The following is a 22,707-nucleotide window of genomic DNA, read 5'->3' on the forward strand; positions in this document are numbered from 1 at the left end:
CCAAGCAAGTCACAAAAAAGAGGCAGTAAATTGTTACTATTGCTTTCCTTCATTTATTGCCGTACGTACGTTTCGATTCGATCAGCAACTACGCAACAGCACCAAACAACACACAACTGATGGCAACACACCGGTGCTCGCGGCGCGTCAATTAGGCAAGTCCATCATTTGAGAACACATTTTGCTGTTTTTTGTCACATTCAACCCGAAAGAACGAAAGAAAAGGGCACTAATTGAAAGGAAGAAAGGTAAAAAAAGAACACCGGTAACACGAGAGAGGTTTGATCTCGGAGCTTTGCGTAATCTTCCATTATCAAAAACATCACATAGCATAGTTAAATAAAAAAAAAACAAACAAACCCGAACGATCTCTGGGGTCTTCGTGCACCGGGGAAATACACTAAAACAAGGAGTTCCAGAGAGAAACAAAGCGAGAAAGAGAGTTATGAAGATGGAGGGAGGGAGAAGGACGCCGCTGTACCATTTTCACACCAAGCTAAAACCCTGAGTCTGTTGGATTGCCTGTAGTAGTTTGTACTTGAGCTTCTCCTTCGTTTGGTACTGAGGTAGATCGAGCAGATTGAAGCAGGTGTGCGCCACCGGTAGAAATTTGTCGTCCGGTGTCGGTTGAATGAATATCTGCGTACGAAAACACGGTTGAAAAACGGTTGAATGGACAAGTACACAAAGCAACAGCAGAAGCAGCAGCATCAACGCTTACCTTGATCGCTTTCATACCCATGATCGGGATACGATCGCAGCCGGTAAGAAAGAGCAGAAACTTTTTCTTCTCCTCCAGCGGTAGCTCGTGAAACACCTCCCAGAACCATCGTATCTGCAATGCAAAGAACAACAGCAGTAGGCCGGGAGTTTGTAATAGAAAACTGGGACCCCCCCCCCCCACCCCTCGCTTACCGTCTGATCACCGCACGTGTAACCGTTCTTGTATTCCGCGTTCTCCTCCAGCACGTTCCAGTCGTACTCCTCGTTGCCGACCACCACCGACATAAGCTCGTGCGCCTTGAACAGCTTCATTACGCGCCCGCCACAGACACGCATAAAGCCGGCGTGAAACTGTCGGAACGATTTTTCAACCGCTTTGTTGAACACGTAGTCAATGTACAGATTTACAAACTCTTGTCTAAAACACGGGTTTGAAAACAAACAAAAAAAACACAAATTTAGTCACAAATCACAATCATTAATTTCCCCACTAGCGATGGGAAGAATTAAGTTTTCGTCGGAATCGGTTCCGGGTAGTTCCAAAGTTCTCTGAAACCGATTCCGGATTCGGATTTGGCTCTGAAATCGGAATTCGATCCGGATTTGTGTCCGGAATCGCAAGCGGTACCGGAACGTGAAGCAGCTTCGGAATCGGAATCGGCTTCGGAATCAGAATCGGTTTCTAAATCGGAATAGGTCCGGATTCGGTATCTCCATAAGAATAGGCATTTGGGTCCGTATTGATAGCCGCAAAGAATCCAAATTTACTTGTAAACCAGCCATTCTCATAGAGATTTCCGGATTGATTTCGCTTCTGAAACTTCTTACGTCAATTAAAGAACTGATTCCCATTCCGGAGCTAATTCCAACTCTCAGCGTTTCCGGAGCAAATTGGGATTCCCGGGTCGATTCTGATTCCGGAGCCGATTCTGATTCCGGATCCGATTTTGGATTCCGGTGCCGAACCTGATTCCGGAATCGATTCCGGATTCGGAGTCGACTCCGGTATCGGAAACAGCTTCGGAATCGGAATCAGCTCCGGAGCCTATTCTAATTCCGGATCCAAATCCGATTCTGGAATCAACTCTGGAATCGGCTCCGGAATCCGAATCGATTCCAGCATCGGAATCGGAATCGAGTAGGTTCCGATTCCGAGCTCCCACCACTATCCCCCCCCCCCCACCCATGCGGCCCACTGCACAACACTCACTTGTTTCCCTGCGTCAGTCGAATGTTTTCCCCGTTCGGTTTCAACGGAATGGTCTGTATCTCACCAAAGTAGTCCCGCGTCGTGGTAAAGCACAGATCGAACACCTCCTCCAGATCGCCGCCCTCGTAGTCCAGTATGCTTTGCATCGATCGTGCCACCGTCGGGGCCAAATCCTGCAGATCCTTCATATCGACCTCCTCCCCCAGCAGCTTCTTGTACAGCGCGAGCGGAAATGGGAGCGCAATGATCGTAAAGTTGTAGATCGCCAGCCCGCACAGTATGCCGATCAGCGCGAACATGCTATCATCACTGTCGAAGTAATCCTCCGTAAACCAGATCGCGTTCGATTCCTCGAACGACTTAAACATCCCGTACTTCGGATCGAGAATGTCCCGCAGCAGCAGCATGAAGAACTCCTTCCGCACGCCGCCCGCGTCTTCCGCCTCCTCCCCGCAGAACTTGATCTTGATCGGCTTCTTCAGATCGCTCGCCGCGTAGTGCGACAGCTCCCGGATCGTGTCCTGCACGATGTTTTCCCGCGTCACGTTCAGCACGATGTACTGGCAGGCGGCGGAATTGGCGGCGGGCGAGTACAGCATCGACAGCCAGCTGGCCGTCGCGGCGCTCTGCATCGCCTGGTACATCTGCATCGCTTGGTCGGTTTGCAGCAGCAGCATCTTGGCGGACGCATTGAACACGAACGGATAGTTGCAGAGCGAAAACGTGACCCCTTTGGCGTCGGTGGTCCAGCGGAAGTAGTCCTGCCGGATGTCGATCAGATCGTCGATCTCGTTGATGTGGAACTGCTCGTACGGCAGCTTCTGGGTGCGCTTCTGGTGGTTGATCCAGTACAGTACCGCCAGCATGTCCAGCATGGCGGCCAGGTGCGGATCGTACCGCAGCTCCTGCTGGTGCGGTTTCTCCGCCCCGGCCGGGCTCTCTACGCGCGGGAACTTAAAGTTGATGATGTACAGCACGACGCTTTTACAGTTTTCCACCATCCGTTCGAAGTACTCGCGCGACTGGTTGGCCCACCAGCCGACCACGATCTCATACGCGTTCTTGGCGAGCTGCAGCACCGCCTTGCTGAAGGGCGCGTGCAGCTTCTGGTAGTGCTTCGGGTTGATGAACTCGTGGTAGAGCGGCAGCAGCAGGTAGATGCGCAGCGTCTCCACGTCGGCAGGGGAAGCGGTTAAGGCACCGAGCAGGTCGGACTCGATCGAGTCGCGTATCAGCTGGCGGATCGATTCCCGCTCGATCTTGCGTATCTGGTCGAACGTTTCCTCGGCCGCACCCATGTCCACGCCCGGATGCTTGGAGGTGCAGCACAGGTGCGCGTCGTTTGGCAGGAGCAGGGAGCCGTTCAGGCATGCGAGCGATTTGAAGATCGTTTCCACCGACGATATCACATCCAGCTCGACCGTCTGTTCGGGCTCTATTTTGGCCAGCTCTTTGCCCATTTCCAGCGAGAGCGAGAGAATCTGTGTGCTGTCACTGTTATCCAAGAAAGAGAGAGAGAGAGAAAATGAGGTTTGAAAAACAAGGAAAAAATCCGCAAACTCGTTCATCTACTCACTCATAAACACGGAAATCGGCCGACTCGTCGCCTCCCAGCAGCGACACGAAGCACTGATCTCCGCCGGAAAATATGCGATTCACGATTATTTGCGTTTCATCACAGTCCGATGCTTGAAAATCTGTTTTAAACTGACAAACCGGAAGGAAGAGTTCATTTAGTGTCCACGGTTCCTTTTGGCGCCCTTCATCCAACCTACCCACGGTCCACGCACGATCTGTGGCGTACTGTGGTTGCCCACCATGCCGATCCCGAGCTGCCCCACGCCGCCCAGCCCAAAGCCGTAGATTTTCCCGCGCGACGGTACAAACGCCAGCGTGTGCCGCCGCCCGCAGGCGATCTGCGTAATCTTGCTGCCCATCAGCTCGAACACCTTCCGCGGTACGATCTCGTTGCTGCAGCTACCGTGCCCGAGCTGGCCGAACGTACCGGCACCGCACGTAAACACGCCTCCTTCGTTCGTGAGAAAGACGGAAAAATCGTCCCCGCAGCTGATGTACCGCACGCCGAGGCTGCGCAGCGTCCGCAGCTGGGTCGGGTAGCAGCGCGAGTTCAGATCGTTCAGCCCCAGTTGGCCGAAGGTGTTTTTACCCCAGCCAAATATTGCACCCGATCTGCAAAGACCAACGTAAAAAAGTGTCACAACGACGGTGTCATTCGTTTGCATTCGTACGCAGCAGCATATGGTGCCGCCAGCAACACAGCAAGCAGCGCTTACTTGGATACAGCAAAGCTATGATTGCCACCGCAGGCAATAAATGCAATCGGCACACCGGCCAGCGATTGGATCAGCGTAGGCATTGGCACCTTTTCGCTCGTCGTCCCGATGCCCAGCTGGCCGTACGAGTTCGAGCCCCACGCGTACAGCTCGCCGTTGTTCGTGAGCGCCAGGCAGTGATACTGGCCGGACGCGATCTGCACCACGTGCTTGGCCCCGATCGCTTTGATCATGCGCGGCGTTGGTTGCCGCCCGTTCTCCGCATCGTGGCCGAGCTGGCCGACGGCGTTCGAGCCCCAGCTAAACACCTGGCCCCAGTTGGTGAGCGCTAGCGAGTGGGCCGTACCGCAGCTGATGCACGTGATGATGTAATTTTCTAGCGATGTTAACCGCTCTGAAAGAAGTTGTGAGTGAAATGGCGTTTGATTAATCAAAAACAAACAGTGGTTTGGTTGAGAACGAAATGAGTGATTAACACACACTATCTACTACATCCCAATACCGATTTGTTAACGGTGCGAGAGAACACAAAAAGCAAGGAGTAATGCCAACATCGCACCCTCGGGATGTGTGTTTTGTTTTTAACTAAATAAATAAAAAACCCACAAGCAGGAAAGAGCTGAAGAGAGTGGATGAATTGTGGCGGTAGAATAGTTACATACTAAATCTCGACATACGTGGCCTTTTGTTCGGTAGCGTGTCGAGGTCGTGGCCCAGCTGACCGTGATCATTGTTGCCGCACGCGTACATCTTGCCCTCCTTCGTGAGGAACAGTGTGTGGCTGGTGCCGCACTCCACCCGGACCACCTCGTCCGCCTGCGACCAATCCATCTTGCGTGGTACCATCACCTGCAAATAGACAGCAGCAGCAGCAGCAGGAGAAAAATCGATTCAAATCAATAAGAGCTCAACTTGAGACGGGGTTCCCGTTGGATGTCTCTTCCTACCTGTTCCTCCTCGATCCCACCGAGACCGAGCTCGCCATGGGCCGTATTGCCCCAGCAATAGATGGCCATAGCGGTGGTGGTGGTGGTGTTGGTGTGCCCTTCTGTGCCCCCGTAAGCCAACCTAGCGGAAGAAGGGAGAGAAAGTATAATTAATAAACACCTTCGAGGCCACTTCACAACTTCAACCATGTTTGCGGGAGAGAGGGAGGAGTGGTTCAGGGTCGTCTCTTTAAATTAGCAAAAACGCCTAGAAACTACGCCGCCCGCGTAGGTAGCAAATTAATATTGTTGACTGCCTGATAAACAGGGAAAATCGAAACCTTTTCTGCACTCACTTTTCTCACGCAACTATCACAAACTGTTGCATCTGGGGGGTGCGTCTTGTGGTCACTAAAATGTGAAGAAGTGGTTCCACTGCCGTCGCAGAACACCGTCCGAAAGGTCTAGAATATTCACACCGCAACAGTCTCGGCCGAAAGATAAACACACAGGACCATCACAATGACTTTACACGGTAATTAGCCGTCGGTCAACGGGCCATTGCAACGATGCAACACACCAAAAACTGCATACTCAATGTCATCGTGGCTGTTGCGCTGGAAAGCCCCCGTTCGACCCGTTTTAGCTCTCACCTACCTGGTCCAGGCTGAGGGTATTGGCTACTCGGATCACCTCGAGGGAGGCGATTTCTCACACGTATTTCCTACGGCGGTACGCGGCTACGGTTTCCGTCGGTGCGCTGGCATGGGCGCAGTGGACGAATTCTTGGACCAGGCAGGATGCTGCTGCTGGCAGAAAGGCGACAATTTGGAGAAACAATTCCGAAACACGACACTTTTTTTTTCCCGAAAGCGCGAAACAACAACAACAACGCACTTTTTTCCCCCGAAATTCGTGTGCTTATTTCTCGGCACGACGAGCCGCCGCGACTGCTGTTGTGTCTGTGTGGTATCGATGAGGCGGTGGTCTATGACGTTCGGCCAACTGTCATAACCGCATGTGTCAAATTGTGTTTTTACTGCTGGTGGTCGATTCGGGATTTAAATCAGTTATTTTAATTTAAAATTTGTTTGTGGTCATTTTATGACATATAAAAATATGTTTTAATGCAATCCATTTTATATTTCGCCCCTTTCTGTCAACATTAAAACGGATAGGCACTCGCGAATTCGCAACCGTCGTTTGTCGACTTTATCCGTCGACATTTGAACATTTGATTGATGGGAAGGGGCGGTATTGTTTACATCTACTCCCTCCCCTCCCAATTCCCGCCAAAAAACGAACACGAACACGGCCGAAAAGTGGAAGGGCACTGCAGGCATTTCTTTCAAATCGCAACCGACACTCAACAACACCACGTGGAGATGAAATGTGAATGCATATCTTTAAATGTTTTTCTTTATCAATTTATATTACAAATGGATTATCATCTATTTCATTGAATAGGTAATAAATTTCTTTGCTGACTTCCTCACACACGGGACATGATCCGATATAACAACAGCCCAAAAAAGCAAGCAACACAAAGCACCCCAACTCTGCGCTATAATATGGGACCGTCCTCCCTCCGCTGGTGCACACGAGGGTCGTGCAAATTTGCCTTCTTATTTGTCTGTTTTATTTTAAATTTTATAACAAAACAACAACCAAAAACAAACAAACCAACAACAATGCTTTGCTAAAACAATCAGCCATTTCCACCACCACCCCGCTCCCACTCCTGGGTGGTAGGTACACACCAAGCAACCAACAACAACTGAACCCACATTTGATCGTAACGAATCACAGTCATATTCTTCTTCACTTAAACTTATGTTGCTTGCGTTTGTTTTGTGTGGTAATAACTGCTTCCATGGACGGTTGGCTGGGTTAGTGTGTGTGTGTGTGGTTCTTTTGTGTTGTGTCTCTATAGTCTAATTGTTTATGTGGTGGTTGGCGCCACAGGACTACGAAATACATTGTAAACGAGGTTTAACAATACTCTTGCTTCTTGATTCTACCGCTTACGGGTTACGGAACTACACTACACTCCGGTCTGCTTATGTGCGTTCGCCGTATGAAATCTGTACTATCTCTCCTTTCCCCTTTTGGTTGGTGTTCCTGACTACAGCACAGGCAATTTTGTAGGAAAGGAATGAGGAGCAGAAAAAGGGAAGAGCGTAGAAAAGGAAAGTAAAACACTTTTCTAAACACAATCTATCCTACACAGCATTGCAAGAGAGTTTTCTTTTCATATGATATCATTGATGTAGAGGTATATTAAGAGACGTGTACAGTGTACCAACTACTAATACTACTACTACTACTGCAGTGGTTCCTATCGGTAGAGCTCGCTTTCGTTATAGAGAAATATGTGTGTGTATCGACGATAGAGGTGTTTTTGTGTGTGTTGTAATGTGGAAATATATGTACAATTAAGCGCGCAACCGCACGTTGGAATATTGGCAGCGGAATGTGTCTAGTGCAACGCTTTAGTTATTTGTTTTATTTTACCACCGGAAAACATTAGAAATCCATTTTCCTAGCGGCATACACAACCTTCTTGTTTAGTCCGTTCTTTCTTTTGTTTGTTATGCACTGTATGCACTTGGTGCGCGCCGTAATCGGGCTCCTGCGCATCGATATAGCGTAAGCCACATGTGCAGGAACAACCTTATTCGCTCTTCGAAAAAAAAAAAACGGTGTTAATCGTACTAAATCTATCGTACCTACACTCTCCTTTACTAACTTACGAATGGGTGGGAGAGGGGGAGATAATGCCCTCCCCCACCCCCTCACCTTTGTGGCCGTCTACACCCCGTAGAGCTGTGTAAACATTATCATAATATAATCCTTTCACCCAATGAACTAGTAGTAAATTGCTTGGTTGTTTGTTGTTCGATCTATGCGCGCTACGCCGGTGGCGAATAATCTCTCTATCATACTAACGTGTGTTTTACGTGGGAAATGGTTCAGTTTGAAGCGCCCGGTACCGTCGTCCCGTTATCGCCATTCTAAAGGGCCGGGCAGTAGTATCTATTGTTGCGTTGCGTGTATCTTACGCGAGGGAGGCGCGGCGGCTTAAGTGTACGTTTTTAAAATGGTCTACTATGAATCAATCAACTGGTTCATTTGGTTTACTTTCTCGCCTTCCCTCCTCCTCCGCACTAGGCTTCTTCTTCCTTAGTTTGGTTTGCTACACTACTTCAACTACCACCACCACTTCGGGACTGGCTTCAAACCCCCTCTATATTCATTATTTACCCTAATCGCACGTATCATCCTAAGAATTGGTTCATTGCTTATCGTTCCGTAATCGCCACCCGGGACCAACAGCCCCTCCCCTGTCCTTTCGTTCGTTCGGTAAACGTGGCACGCGCCCCAGTTGCTTGCTTGCTGATGCTGATATGAGTTTGTTCGCATTACTAATTGATCTTGTGACTGCAGCACGTACATAAATAGGTCACAAACGGAATTGTTGTGCAGAACAAAAATCCGGAAAAAAGGTAACACCGTACACGAATAACGATTTTATACGAAAACGGAAGGTTTTTTTGGTCGACCTCAACCGAACGTAACACACGTTTTGGCACGAATGTGTATTGATGTGTTGCCTCTATTCTTGCCCTTGGTTTTGGAATGCAACTTTCCTGATGCCTTACACTGGCAAAACTAATCCACATACAACTCTAAGCTGTATTGTAAGACGCTTCAAACAAATGGTAATCTTATTCGCTTCCTTTCTCTCGCTCTCTCTCTATCCCTGTCTCTCAGCTAAACATATACTAACAAAAATAATACAATTATCATCGGAAACGGAAACGGTTTTTCCCCTCAAAGCCATTTCCTCACTCAGGCTGGTAACAAATGTAAACGATTACAAAACTAAACTCCCTCCGGAAAAAAGACAAAACAGGCGCCAACATCGGAACAATCCTTCCTTCCTACTTCGGTACCATCACCTTCCCCAGACTGGGGAACACCTCCCCCTGGATCGGGCCACACTCCACCTTCTCCCCATCGACCGTCATGTGACCGTTCGTGCCGGCCGGCTCAATCCGGAACGCCGACACCGGCACCATCTGGATGTATTCGTTCGGCTGCAGCGGCAGATGCGTGCCACTGCTCAACCCCAGCAGAAACGAAAGCAACTGCGACCGGGAAACGCCCGCCCGTATGATCAGCAACCAAATGATACCATCGTTCAGCCGCGACTGGGGCGCAAAGTAACACTCCGTGCTGAGGTGCGTCTGGTAGGCGGCGTGTACCATCACAAACTCCCCGGCAATCGTCTGCCAGCTGTCCGGGATGGCCGCCGTCAGGGCCGGCAGCCGGGACGGTGGTCCGTACATCTGCACGTGCGATGCCGTGCCACCGTTGGGGCCGCACTGCGTCGGATCGTCGTTCGAAGCCTTGTCGCTCTCGTACACACTGTCCACCGTGGAGAAGTAGGTGCTTTTGCGCGACGTCGCCGAGTACCAGCTGTCGATGCGCGGCCGGAACGAGTCCAGATTGGTGCCGGTTTCGAGCGACAGCACGTCGCTAAAGTTTGTATCACAGGCGTCGCAGCTGCCGTTCGTACCATCCTGTCCGCCCAGCCCCGCCCGGCAGTCGCGACAGTTGAGCGTGGTGTTGTAGCTGACGCTGTGCTTCAGCGTACCGATGCCACCGCCTCCCCCGTTCAGCCCTTCGCCGCCGGCCCCGCTGACGGGGCTGACGAGGGCGGGCAGGTAGGACACCTTGCCCTGGTACGTGCGCAGGCTGATCAGCCGGTGGACGGACCAGACGGTGAACCGCTGCCCGCCGATGGCACGCAACCGCTCGCTTTCGATATCAATGTCCGAGATGAGACCCCAGCCGACCGACAGGAACGAGAACATGATCTGCAACAGAAAATCAAACCGAAGTGGGGACAAGTCGTTTAATGCGGAGGCGTTTTTAAGCCTTTGCTAACCACGCGAAGAAGATACTTACATTGGAACGAGTTTCGACTCTAACTACGTCTAACATGGAATGTTTTCCCTTAACTACCATTAAAGCTGACGCCAGTACGGGTTTCGTTTCGAAAGGCTCTCTGAAAGTGGAAGGAAACAAGAATTAATGATACAATTACGAAACTTTCGATAAGCATTACCGAATGCAGTAGGGATGGGGAAATGAAGTTTTCGTCGGAATCGATCTACTATCCGGAATCGATTCCAGAAAACTTCGGAGCTAGCCAAGGTTTTCTGGAATCGATTCCGGATAGTAGATCCGGAATTAGTATCGATTCCAGAATCGTCTCCGGAATCGGGGTCAGTCATCTCCAAAAAAAAATGGCTTTTGGGTCCAATGATGCTACGCATTGATAACCGAGAAGAATCCAAATTTGTATTCGATCTATTTTCATGTAAATTTCCGGATTGATTTCGCTTCTGAAAGTTCTTATTTCAAGTCAAGAACTAATTCTCATTTCGCAGCTACTGGAGTTTCTGGAGCTCTATTTCTGGAGTCAATCCTGATTCCTTTTTCCGGAGAAAATTGCGATTCCCAGGTCGATTCCTATTCCAGAGCCGATTCCGATTCCAGAATCGATTCCACCTTCGAAGTCGACTCCGAGATCGGCTCCGTAGTCAACTCCGATCCAGTAGGCCAAATCCAATAGGAAATTTAAATGTGAACATTAAGTCCATATCTAATAAGAAAGTCGACAAAGTGTTCCAAAAACTCCTGAAACCGTCTGCAAGCTATCTAATTAACTTGCAATATTCTTTCCTTTACTTTAACCTGCATACTAAAGGATTATTTTGTTTGCATTCCTTCATAAGCCCCAACATTACCGCTTCGCTCGCTTATCATTTCTGCCCCATTTACATCGAAATATGCTTATAAATCTACGCTTCCCTCATCACCATTGCCCAATCTATAACGATCCCCACTGCTTCACACGTGTCTCGTCTGGCTTTTTTTATCGCTAAATGGATTACTTTAAACGAGGTGATTATTACGACCTACTGTGCGCCGACGACGGCTGGAGACCTACACAGCAGTAATTGCAAAAAAGGGGGATTCCGAAGACGATGATGATAAAAAACCATGTGGAATGTGTTGAGATAGCAGAACAGATTTAATATTAAAAAAAAACGAGCGAGCAAGGAAAGTAAATCAAATTGCACGTTCCAAATCGATTAGCTGCGAGTTGCTCCTTCGGAAACGTCTCGCAAAACGAGAACGAGGGAAAGTGTAACGATGAAACAACCTTATCGCTTGCACGTTGGCAAAGGCGCGGTAGGATGGTTCGTACACCTCTTGAGCGATCAAATCCCCATATCTAACAGCAAACAGGTGGCTCTGTGGAGCTATTTAGCCGTGTCTCATTGCGCAGAGAGAAGCAACAGTCCCGGACCCGTCCCGGGGCATAAATCGTACGCTCGAGGAGGACACACAGCTCAGCACGACACGACAACACCTGTCTGTCCTCATTGATTAGGGAGAAGGTATCTTATCAGCGGGACAAATCGAACCGTTCGCGACTGGTGATGGTGTGACGATGCGATATGTCACGCTGTTGTTGTTGTGCAAAGCACGCAAACGCAAGAGTAGTTAGCAAAATTCTAATAAGAAAGAAAAAACGCTGTTGCATATTAGCCCACCCTCCTTCCCACACCTGCGCTGCAAATTCAGCAAACCATCCCACTAGAGTGCTCGCCTACTTAGTTTTGCTCCCAAAGCCTGCCGTACAAGTTTCTGTCAAGTTCGGTTCGACAGCATTTCCCCCCTCCAACTCCCGCTCGACCGGAGCGACATTCCCATCCATCCATCGTTTTGTTGGGGTGGCCCGACTGGTGGTGTTGGCCCGATGCCAACCGGGAGGCCGGCTAAGAGAGCCCAAAGCACGTTATGTAATCCCCTCTGGCCGACTGGTGGTTTGAACCAAATCGATCAAACAAGCTCCCCCCCGAGCTTCGTGTCTCCGTGCCACAGTTTTCCCTTTTGCGCGGAGGACGCTACTACCGGGTCTGCGATTATGCTTTTTTGGAGTTCTGCCCAGAGGTGCTGCCTGTCTGCCCTTTTTGGGGAAAGCGGGGGGTTGCGAGTGGGTTTGAACCTCTTGAAATGAAAATGGCCAATCTAACCGAGGGCTGCACACAATTCTGCGGCGGGTGCTGGTGGTAGTGGTGGTGAGAGAGTGAGTGCCTTTTTATTGCTGTTTGTAGCGATGGTCGTGTCAATAAATGTTCATAACCTCTCTCTCAGTAGCTCCATCCGCTCGTTCGCCACCCGCTCCGTTCTCTACCATGCCGGCTGTAGCAGGTGTTGAGAAGGATATCCGACGAAGCAGAGGTGGCAGATCCGGTGCGGCCGGTTTTTGCGGTCGAAATTTGCTCTTCTCTTTTCTCTGCCACTCACTGGCGATTCTGAACACAAAATCAATACACAGGACAGGACTGGAATAGCCCCAAAACGGCCCAACGCCTATAATGAAAGCTCCCACATTTTTGGGGTAAGCCACACATTATGGAGGGGGGAGGGGACAGATCTAGGCCACAGCACACACACCAGCGCACATAAACCACAATTACCTTCACATTAAAATCCATGTGTGCCGTCGTAATGAATTGATATTGGGCGAGAATTAGGCACCATTTATGGTTTGTTCTTGGTAGAGCCACACACATATCTTGTCACATTTGGATACGCGTCAACATCATCCCATCGACATCCCAGGGAGATAAAATCATATCATTCTCCGACTGTTATCGGACATCCGAACGACTGTGTCTGTCGACAATCACTCTCGATGACGGGGGACTGTGAGGATGAGCAATGATGAGTGATGACGAAATATGCTTGATCATCGGCTTTGAGTTTGTGCCCTGACGCAAATGACGTTGAATTGTGTTTGCATTTGCGGCTCAACGAGACCGGGGGGATTTGTGTTTACCGACGAATCAAGCCGGTTCCCCTTGTTTTTGCGCCGATTCTTCTACTGTTGTATTCTACTGTATCGCGCTCTTGCGCATCCGGGATTATTCGAATGTTTTTGCTTCCCGTTTTCGTGCTGTGGCACACAAACGCGTAAAAAACTCACAAACACACCAAGAAATGCAAATTAATAAGCTCTACTAATTGTTTGTCATGCTTTTTAAAGTGTGTAAACTGAGTTTTCTGTGGTAGTCGGCGATATTTCCTCTTGTACGCACGCATAAATTGGCTTGTTTTTGCGTCACAATCTGCTTTTTTCTAATGTTCAACGTAAATTCAAATGAACATTACAATAAGCTAATATTGATACTCTTGCCGGACCGGAGTGTGAAGGAATTGTGGATTACAGATCATTTATTCCGTTGTACTTTTGGACCGTTATGATTTTTTGTACTAATACAGATGTGACCATATCCGTATAAAGTAGAACCTCACTGGTTGAGACTGCTTTATTTGGGTTATTCATTAGTTAGCACCACCATGGTTGGCTTGAATGCCAACCACACACTTTGACCACAAGAAACGCCAGCATAGTTGTTGTCATGAAGCTAATACGCATAGCCCTTGCGTTGTATTAACAGTAGATCGCAAAGTTTTTCGATATTTTCGGTACCATTTTTATTCATCAAATCTTGTATGTGCTCAAACCGCTCGGAGCCGTCGAACAACCCCGCGTGGGCTCCAAGGAACCCACCTCCCCCATTCACAAGTAAATTTGCTCTTCAATCTTTGGGTAAGAATCTCTCATACAACTGTCTACTTGACTCTTCAGAACGGCCTACATTCGTGTGACCGCTTAGGGGCCTCTACTTGTGTTAATCTGCGTACCCCGTGTTGGTACGCCTTGGTATTTCAATCAGTGAGGTTCTACTGTAATCCCAAATTCCTGCTTCAATGATCACCAAAACATTTTCAAGTTTGAATCATAGGGGTTTAGACAATCAAACAAACTTTTAAGAATTGATGGAACAATTCAGCACCAAACAATGCTGTACGGTTTAGTGTTGTCGCGAATCTTTTGTAAATATTCATTCATATGAATTTTCAGTGATGAGTGAGCCTAATCTCGAATAGAATCTCTAAGATATTTTTAATCTCTAGGAATTGTTAGAATATAATGAATTCCTAAAGACTGATGAACCTTTAAACATTCATAAATCTCTAAAAAAAATAATACGAAACTCAATTGTATTGATGTCCAATCTGATGGTTCTTGAACAAACCAAAAATCTATGGGATACGATGGATACATCGTGAGATGAGAGCCCAACAAATTATGGGAACCATATGTAAAGCTTGGTTCCTTGGGCATGGATATCTCTAAAGATTTATTAATCTCTAGAACAAAAAAGAATCTTAAGATCCATATCAATACCTAGAGCATCAACTTTTGCAACTTCCTGAGGGATTGCGGGGCATGAATCTTTGACCATGCCATACTTTATCGAGCACAACAAGGCAGAACAAACGATTTTTACACATCGAAAAAGTGTGCCGTCGCCATGAGTTCAAGTTTCACAGTCCAGGCTAAGATTCTTTAAGAGTCGTTTTTAAGCATCGTTCTTAAGACAGATAATAAAGGTCAATTCCACAGTCTTTAGGTGAATTGCAAACTCCTCTTAACTAAAGATCAATTCAAAACAGACAAAAAATTTCTCTTTGAAGATTGTTGAATTTTTAGAGATTTGAGAAATGAATCCTTAGAAAATTCATAATCCTATGCAGATTTAAATATTTGTAGTGATTCATGAATCTTTCAATATTCTGACTTAACCATCTTTAGTACGGTTGCCACATTTGTGATAGCATAGTATGGAACGCGAACGTGAACAACATGCACGTCATGGGATCAAATCCCGTATGGACTCTCCCTTATGTGCGTAGGACCGACTAATTCTGACATCACTACTCAGTTGCAGAATGCTAAGCCCGTATGTAAAGGCCTAGGCCTACTGCCAACAAGCGCTTGCTGCGCCAATGAAGAAGAAGGTGAGGGTAGAAACCCTCATCATAGGGTGACGTTACACAAATGCCCCATTGAAATAGCATTGGACAATGATGATAAGAAAAAGAACTAACGAATATGTGATGAAAATCCAACTGAACTTTTCCAATAGGTAAATGTTTCCAATTGATCAAAACTAGAGCGGAACACCCTATGCTAGTCACAGCGTTCGCCTACCGAGATCGGTAATCCGGCACGCGTAAGTAAATTGTTAAATAATAAACAACAAAGGTAAGATTACGATCATCCTTGAACGTAGGCTGCACCAACCATTGCAAAGGGCGTGCGTCTCGGAGCAAAAGCTCCTCGCGATTGCCCTCACTGCAAGAAAAACACACACGAGAACCGTTTTATTCACGTACGCGAATGGTTTTGTTCTCCCCCATTAGTTCTCCCTACAAGCCACACACAACACACGAGGTGAGGGTGATACATAATACATAAGATGAAAACGTGACAATTGCGAGTGTGCGTGTGCAAACAAAGAGAAATCTCCTGCACCAAACAAGCAAAAGATCGTCGCTTGCAACAGAGCCTACTCTTTGGTGAATTGATCAAGTGAAAGAGCATCACTTTACTCCATCATGTACAGCAGGAACAACAACGACGACGACAACAAAACGGGGTGCTGCCCTGTGTACGGTGAATTGATCAGTGTACAACCACAACCCTCGGCAGCGGAGATTTTTCAAGGTGACCAAAGGGAAACGCAGTTGAATCGGGCCGTTGGGTCGGCTTTATCGCTTCAGCGTATAACAGTCGTTAAAACGCAATAATTTCCGTTCCGAGAGTAAGCAGGCAAAAGCACGACACAACAAACACACCCCAAACCCCCGTTTTTTTATTTGAAAATGGAAAGATACGTTAAAAAAGGGTTTGCGTGTCCTTCCAGAACAAAAAAAAACACTCATGCCAAGGGACATCTCTATCGGTTTCAAAGCCTTCGCAGCAAGGCACATACGCTGACTACGTGGGTTAAACACAGTAAGCGTGGCCCCTCTTATCTTTACGCTCAGAAATGACATTGCAATATAACAACAACGGCACGATACGGGCATCGAGCATCGAGTATAGTTGTTCGGACACAAACAACCGGGCCGTGTTCTCCCTATTCTCCCCCTTTGTCTCCCCCTTTGCGTACTACACGGATTGATAAATCGATGACATAAACCCCGTAGAACACATACCGTTTGACGACCCTCTCGTGCAGCAAATCGTAATAAAATCGCATTTCGCACACCGGAAGTACACAACCGTCCGATAAATTGGTTACAACAAGCGTGGTTTCTGCATCTGTCGTGCAATATTGTTATTTCTAGGGAGGAGGCAATAAATATTCACACAATTGGCTTGACATACCGAACGCCGCACTGTGCGGCCAGGGCTCGGATGGTAACAGCGAGATTTTTATGGTAGATAAATTACCCCATGAATAATGCAGGGCCGGCCCTTACTAGATATTTTAATTTTTTCGCACCGCACGATTCGTTTTTCAATTAATTAATTCAATTTAAAAAGTGTTACCGGAACACCGGGATTAGCACTCACACACACACACACACACACACACACACGTGCACGATTATCCTATTGTTTTAACATTTGTTTTTTTTTACATTTACATTCTAACAAGTGCACGCAAAAAACGGCCATCCACTTCGCGTTCTAGAGTGCCATTAGTGTGCCTGGTAGTGCAACTTCCGGTCACTGGAAAAACTGGCGACAGGCACATACACACACCCAAACAGTCAAGAGTCAAGGGCAACACACTCCACACCCATGTTTGTGGAGTGGTTTAGTTTTCCTTCTTCCCATTCAGTTCCCTTTTTGCTGCAATTATTTAAGCGCATAATTATTCTCCTCCTCCTCTGAGTCCCCACATTGCAGGGATGCATACATAGGAGCGGCAATGCATGGAACAACAACCATCCATTTCACCCCAGGTGTAAATTATCTGGTGCGAATCGTGTGTACATAAATCAAATCGTTTGCGTGTCGCTAATGCGCCTGTGGCAGGAGAATTATTGCACTGTGATGAAGGTAGTGTATGGGGTGTGGGTGTCCCATTGCATGATGCAACGATATTTTAACAAAACTGCGTCCTACTACTGTAATTTAGTGTCTGTGTTGTACACGACAACCGTGCACGACCGTGGGCGAGGGCCCAGTGTGACCTAATGCTAGAAATTCTATCGCTGTCCCACCGTCATCAACATGTGCGTTGCACTGTATTGTGCAGTTTGCCGCCTGCCCACCTTGCCCAGCGCAGTTTGCCTTGAAAGCTGTCAAAAAGCTGTCAATCTTCGCGGGCTTCATCATCTCATCTACACCTCGGTGTGAAACGATCCACGATCAAATTATGAAACCTAACGCCTAAAAGCTGAAACGATAGATAAAAAACATATTCACACTTACTCATAAAGAAAGGACACGGTTTTCGCCAACCCATTGCCGGACCCGCACGGGATGATCCCCATCGGCAGCTCGTCGATCGCCGTCTGCCAATCCTCGCGCTCGAACAGCCCGTTCAGCACCTCGAAGAAGATACCGTCCCCGCCGACGACGACGATCCCGCGCCACAGGTACACATCCCGCACGCGCACAAACTCCCGCGCCCAGTTGCTCTTCTTCGTGATGTGCAGATCGTACGGAATCTCCGCCTCGGCAAAGATGGGCGCCACGCGCTGCTGAAACATCTCCCGCGCCTTTCCCGAGCCGGACTTGGGGTTCAGTATGATGAGCATTTTGCGCGTGTCGCGCGGCTGGTACGCCACCGGCTTCTGGACCGGCTCGCCCGCCACCAGCTGCTTGATCGAGGCGCGCCACTTCTGCGCCTCCCGGTTGTTGTCCTCGTACCGGTCGAACGAGCGGAAGCGCAGCGTGATGGTGGTGCGCTCGCGGAACCCGCCCCGCCGGCTGCGCTTCAGGATGTAGGCGTAGATGTACAGATACGCGCTCACGTCCGTTTCGTCCTGCTCGCCCGAGTTTTCCTCCACCACCTTCAGCTGGCTCGAGCTCGAGATGGACGCGCAGGTACAGGAGGAGCTGCCGCGCGACCGGCGCTTGCTGCGCAAACACCGGCAGCCGATGATGTCTTTCAGCGGGATCGTTTGCTCCTTCGTCGCGCCGTTCGATTGCTTCTTCAGGCAGAGGCCCTTGTCGGTGAGCCGCACCTCGAACACGGTGTTCTTCTTCGAGCTGATGTAGAACGTTTCGGTTAGGTAGACGGTGGCGGCGGACCCTGCCGCCGCCAGGATCATCTGGTGGGCGGCCGCCTCCGCCTGCAGTTCAATGGCGGCGGCGCTCGCGTTCCGATCCGGCACGACCACCGCGATGCCCTTGCCACCGAAGTCATCCTCGATCTCGCGGCCATGCCGTTCGCCCAGCTCTTTGCTGAGGTTTACCTTCGGTTTGTAGGTCGTGGTGGTGGTCATGATGCTTATTTCCTCCCAGCTGGATCGAATTGAACCTCCCCCGTTCCCCTCTCTTTCTTCACTCTGCAGCAATGCGAGAGGCCGGTTCACGTGGCTTGGGGCTTGGGGCAGTTTGGACGCACGAGCACGTGGAACGAGCGATAGGCGCACCACACATCCAGTTCAGTTCCGCGGTGTCCCGGTCCACTGGAGCATGGTTTCCTGTGTTTTTTTCTTCTCCACGCTGCTGATCCGACCTTTACACACGCTGTAATGCACCCACAGATCACTTCCTAGTACGGCCGACCACCTTTTGCTTGCTGTTTCGGGAACTTTCTATTGCTGTGGAGTTGAATTGATGAAACGTTTTTATAAGCAACCGCAGGCACAGAGAGCACATGGGGGGGACGGACAAAAACACAGACGAACGACAAACTGCTAGCAATAAACCATCTTGCTCGAAGCACACAACACAAGTAGCCCGACACGCTTGCAGCACAAAACTGTTACTACCAATCTGTTCCAGTCTCCCCCTCCCCACTGTTCCCAACATAGTTTCCCCCACTAACGAGACTCCCGATAGAAAATCGATGCAAAATAAAAGCCCAATTTTTTGTTGTTGTTCCGATGACGGGGCTCTTTAGCGACCTTGAAACGACGAATGTTGGACACACCTTGGCGTGTGTGGCGGCGCTTTCCACCCTGCCCAAGGGCTTTTGCAGATGGAAAAACCGGGCCGATGGCCACACATCACATCACCCGCACACGAAACCGTAACGTAATAAAACGATGACGTCGTGTGGCAAAGAGGCCGCCCTTCCCTCTCCGCCGACTACACAATCGCTGCGGCGAAATCTGAGGTACGCGCGCTCGTCAACAAATGCAACGTGATTTCGGTTTTTGAGGCCGTGCGACGAGATGCCCACGGGACCATTTTCACCGCGAGCGAGCGTGTGTACTGCCCTTGGCACCACTGGGACAAGCCCGTACAGGGATAGTGGTACAGCGAATGAATGGAGGAATTCCTACAGGGACATTTTGGTACGATGTTTTCTTGGCATTTGTACGTGGGTCGTCTTCATGCTCAAGTGGAGATGATAACGGTAACGGTGTAGTTCATTCCAAATTTTCCCATTTTTTTTCTCATCTTCCAAGTTCTTCATTAATCAAGACATTATCAGCACACGCTAGCTGCAATCCAAGCTGTCCAACCAACAGCCCATAGTGTTTGCGCGCCACTCGTTTAAGGTACGGCGGGTAGCGTGACCTAAAGTCATCAATGTTGGCACTGGTGAAGCAAGATTGCAAAGTTGTAGTAGGTGTTATTTAGGGTGAAATTTGCCGGGGAGTTAACGGACGGCGAGGGCCAAAACCGGGAAGGTGTTCCTTCGTTGGTTCCGGTAAAACACTCTCAACCCGGCTCCAAAAGGTCTCTAGTAGTGATGGGAAAAATGATGTTTTCTTCGGAATCGATTCCGACTAGCTCCGAGGTTTTCTGGAATCGATTCCGGATAGTAGGTTCAGAATCAGTTTCACGGGATCGACTCCGGATTTGGTTCCGGAATCGGAACCGGCTTCGAAATCGGAGTCGGTTTCGACATCCTCTTCTTCTTATTTCAATTCAAGAACAGATTCCCATTCTGGAGCTAATTTCAATTCTGAAGTCAATTCCGATTCCGTTACCGGAGCAAATTGCGATTCCCAGGTCGATTCCGATTCTGGAGCCGATTCTGATTCCAGATCCGATTCCGATTCCAGAATCGATTCCAGATTCGATGTCGACTTCGGGATCGGCTTTGGAGTCGATTCGGAATTGATTCCAGCATTAGAATCGGCTCTGGAATTGATTCTGAACATGGAATCGGAATCGGGTAGGTTCGATTCCGAGCTCCCGCCACTAGTCTCTAGCTCACCGGGGCACTTCTTACTGGGGAAGGATTTATTTTTGACTCTTTTTTCTTTTTCTTCCAAGCACGACCTTTAAGTAGATCCCAGCGTAATGATAAGGATTTCCTTGTGTTGTGGTGGTTCCTGGGATTTTTTATTTGAAGGAGGCACTTTTAACTCCTATAATGGTCCTCGTTCTTGAGCCACCGTGTAAGCCGTTCGGAGAGAGAAATAGCATGTAGTAGGCGATTTGTGCCACAGGTCTCCCACTCTTTCGAGGTACTGCTACTAGCAACGGGGGAAAATAGCAACAACAACAACATCGACAAAAAGCTGTGTTGAGCAAACAGTTCCAAAAAGTTGCTCCTTTGCTCGGAGGAGACACACGCTCTCGTCTCGGGCTCTACAGTAACGATAAACTATTTCCACCGGAAAAAGTGTGGAAAGCTAAAAGAAAACGGTGTCATTTCCTTCGCACCCATCGCACGTGTCTAGGGGCAAAACGGGGGCTCCTTCAGTGTGCGCGAGACTGTTGGTTGGTGTTTTCGTGCTGCTGATGATAATTTTTGGTGGCCAGGCCATTACGCCCGGGCACCATTATTATCGTCCAACATTCCAAATTAACACCTGATGAGTGCAGAGTGCGTGTGTGTGGGTGTGTGTATGGGGGGTTGTAAAGGGCGTAAAAAAGGTTGAAAATGATAGACTGTGGCCAATTGAAATATTCCGGATGCCACTCATCCAAACTCATCGTGGTTAACGGCGTGGGGTCATCAGTCTTCAAAGGTGGCAAAGTGTTTGACTAAAACATAACACAACATTATGCTAATTATTATGCTGGGTGAAAATGGTGGGGGGGGGGGGGGGGGGGCAATAATTCTAATTGGAAAATAGCTCAATAGGTATAAGCTTTTTCCGCTATAGTCCAAAAAGACGGATGCTGATTTGTATGAAGTGTTTAAAATAACTTATTGCAAGTGTCGCTTCAAGTGTGCTACATGTGTATGTTCCATGCCAATGGTTCGCCAATGAGCAGTGTCATGGCAGGGTAATGTGTCTGGGGAGGGAGAGGGGGCAAACACGTTGTTACATGCGAAAGAGCCCCGGCGGGGGATTACGTAAAACAGTTATTGTTGAGCCCGAGATGATCAAATGGCAATACACACACACACATAGTAGCACACGCGGGCACGGAAGTCGCCAAACAAAGTAGCCAACGTCATCGATGTTTTTTTTATGTTGCCGTGGTTTTTTGTGTCCATCTAGTTTGCAAAAAAAGAACAAGAAGAAGCACCGCACACTTTTCCAATCGACCGTGCTCTGCGCTGCTGCTGCGTTTTGGATTTTGGGCGAGTTTGGGGTCAAGTGTTTCGACTGTCCGCTGGAGCCGCTGGCTGGCTTGTGGACACAAGTGGATGGCAACTTTACTGCATTGTACCGCGTTGCACTGACTGCACGTATTAATCGGATCAGACGATGGCAGTGTGATAAAGATAAAGACCTTTGCGTGCACACACACCCAACGAACCTTCCTTTTTTAATCTTTATCTTAAGAGAAGGTGTTTGCTATGATCGCACTTTGCACAAAAACTTTACATCGTGTTTTTCACGTGCACACTGGTTCATTTATTCTTTTTTTTCCACCTCGATTGCATTTTTCACATCTTCACTGGTATTCCACAATTTTTGCAGCCATCTAATCACATCCCCCCACCCTCACACTGGCACTCCCGTCTCCACTTCTCTTCGGCAAAAAGTACAGAAATGTAGTTTGCAACACACCACAAAGCAAACAACGACTTTACGGCACATTGCAAGCAAGGAGTGGGGTGGAGTGTGGATAGCAGCAGTAACACACAACGGTAGCGGAAATTAAGACGGGGAGACCCACCGAGAAAGGTACACCGACGACGACACCCATCGAAACGACGGCCGTAGAAAAGATTCGCGCACAACACACAAAACACCCGCACACACACACACGGACACCGCACGCGAGGACCGTCTGCTTTTGGGGAGGGTTGAACTGGAAATTGGCTAAGCCGCGATTTTGCTCCCGCCCCGAACGCTTGCCGACGGATGATTTTGCGTGTGCGCGCGTGTGTGCGTGTTTGTTCACACAGCAATGCACGGTGTACGGTGTTGCGGGTGGACCGATGCATTGACAGGTGCTTATGCCGCGTTCTGGCAAATGCTGCGCAGGGCAAGCATTTTTGGGAATATTTTTAATACGTTTGTGCAAAAGATGAGTGTTAATTCTAGTTTTGAAAGCTATAAAAGAACG

The 22,707-nt window shown here is 48.6% G+C and overlaps 1 protein-coding gene across 5 annotated transcripts; it reads right to left on the minus strand.

Annotated features, from left to right (window-relative positions):
* Positions 1–30: 30 nt before the first annotated feature.
* On the minus strand, positions 31–22,519 carry LOC120951418 (probable E3 ubiquitin-protein ligase HERC4). 5 transcript variants are annotated; one of them, XM_040370118.2, is made up of 13 exons: positions 22,315–22,519; positions 17,539–18,878; positions 10,128–10,227; positions 9,127–10,036; positions 5,175–5,272; positions 4,890–5,076; positions 4,228–4,621; positions 3,709–4,123; positions 3,510–3,640; positions 1,934–3,427; positions 916–1,141; positions 722–835; positions 31–639 (listed from the first exon to the last, which is right to left on the minus strand). In XM_040370118.2, the coding sequence occupies exons 2-13, from the start codon at positions 18,555–18,557 to the stop codon at positions 487–489; spliced, it is 5,241 nt and encodes a 1,746-aa protein (XP_040226052.2). In that variant the 5' UTR covers positions 18,558–18,878; positions 22,315–22,519; the 3' UTR covers positions 31–486. The 5 variants fall into 5 exon arrangements, with proteins under 5 accessions (XP_040226052.2, XP_049463400.1, XP_049463397.1 ...); XM_049607443.1 differs by lacking the exons at positions 9,127–10,036; positions 10,128–10,227; positions 17,539–18,878; positions 22,315–22,519 and adding an exon at positions 5,811–6,130 and having other exon boundaries at positions 4,905–5,076; positions 5,175–5,295; XM_049607440.1 differs by lacking the exons at positions 9,127–10,036; positions 10,128–10,227; positions 17,539–18,878; positions 22,315–22,519 and adding an exon at positions 5,811–6,130 and having other exon boundaries at positions 5,175–5,295.
* Positions 22,520–22,707: the final 188 nt, after the last annotated feature.

The sequence above is a fragment of the Anopheles coluzzii genome, chromosome 2 (assembly GCF_943734685.1).
Source record: "Anopheles coluzzii chromosome 2, AcolN3, whole genome shotgun sequence".
Lineage (NCBI taxonomy): Eukaryota > Metazoa > Arthropoda > Insecta > Diptera > Culicidae > Anopheles > Anopheles coluzzii.

Coding starts and splice junctions, on each gene's coding strand:
- LOC120951418 (XM_040370118.2), bottom strand. CDS start 18,557: ATGACCACCACCACGACCTACAAACCGAAGGTAAACCTCAGCAAAGAG. Junction 10,037..10,127: donor GAGTCGAAACTCGTTCCAAT/GTAAGTATCTTC, acceptor TTTCTGTTGCAG/ATCATGTTCTCGTTCCTGTC. Junction 3,428..3,509: donor GCCGATTTCCGTGTTTATGA/GTGAGTAGATGA, acceptor CTTGGATAACAG/TGACAGCACACAGATTCTCT.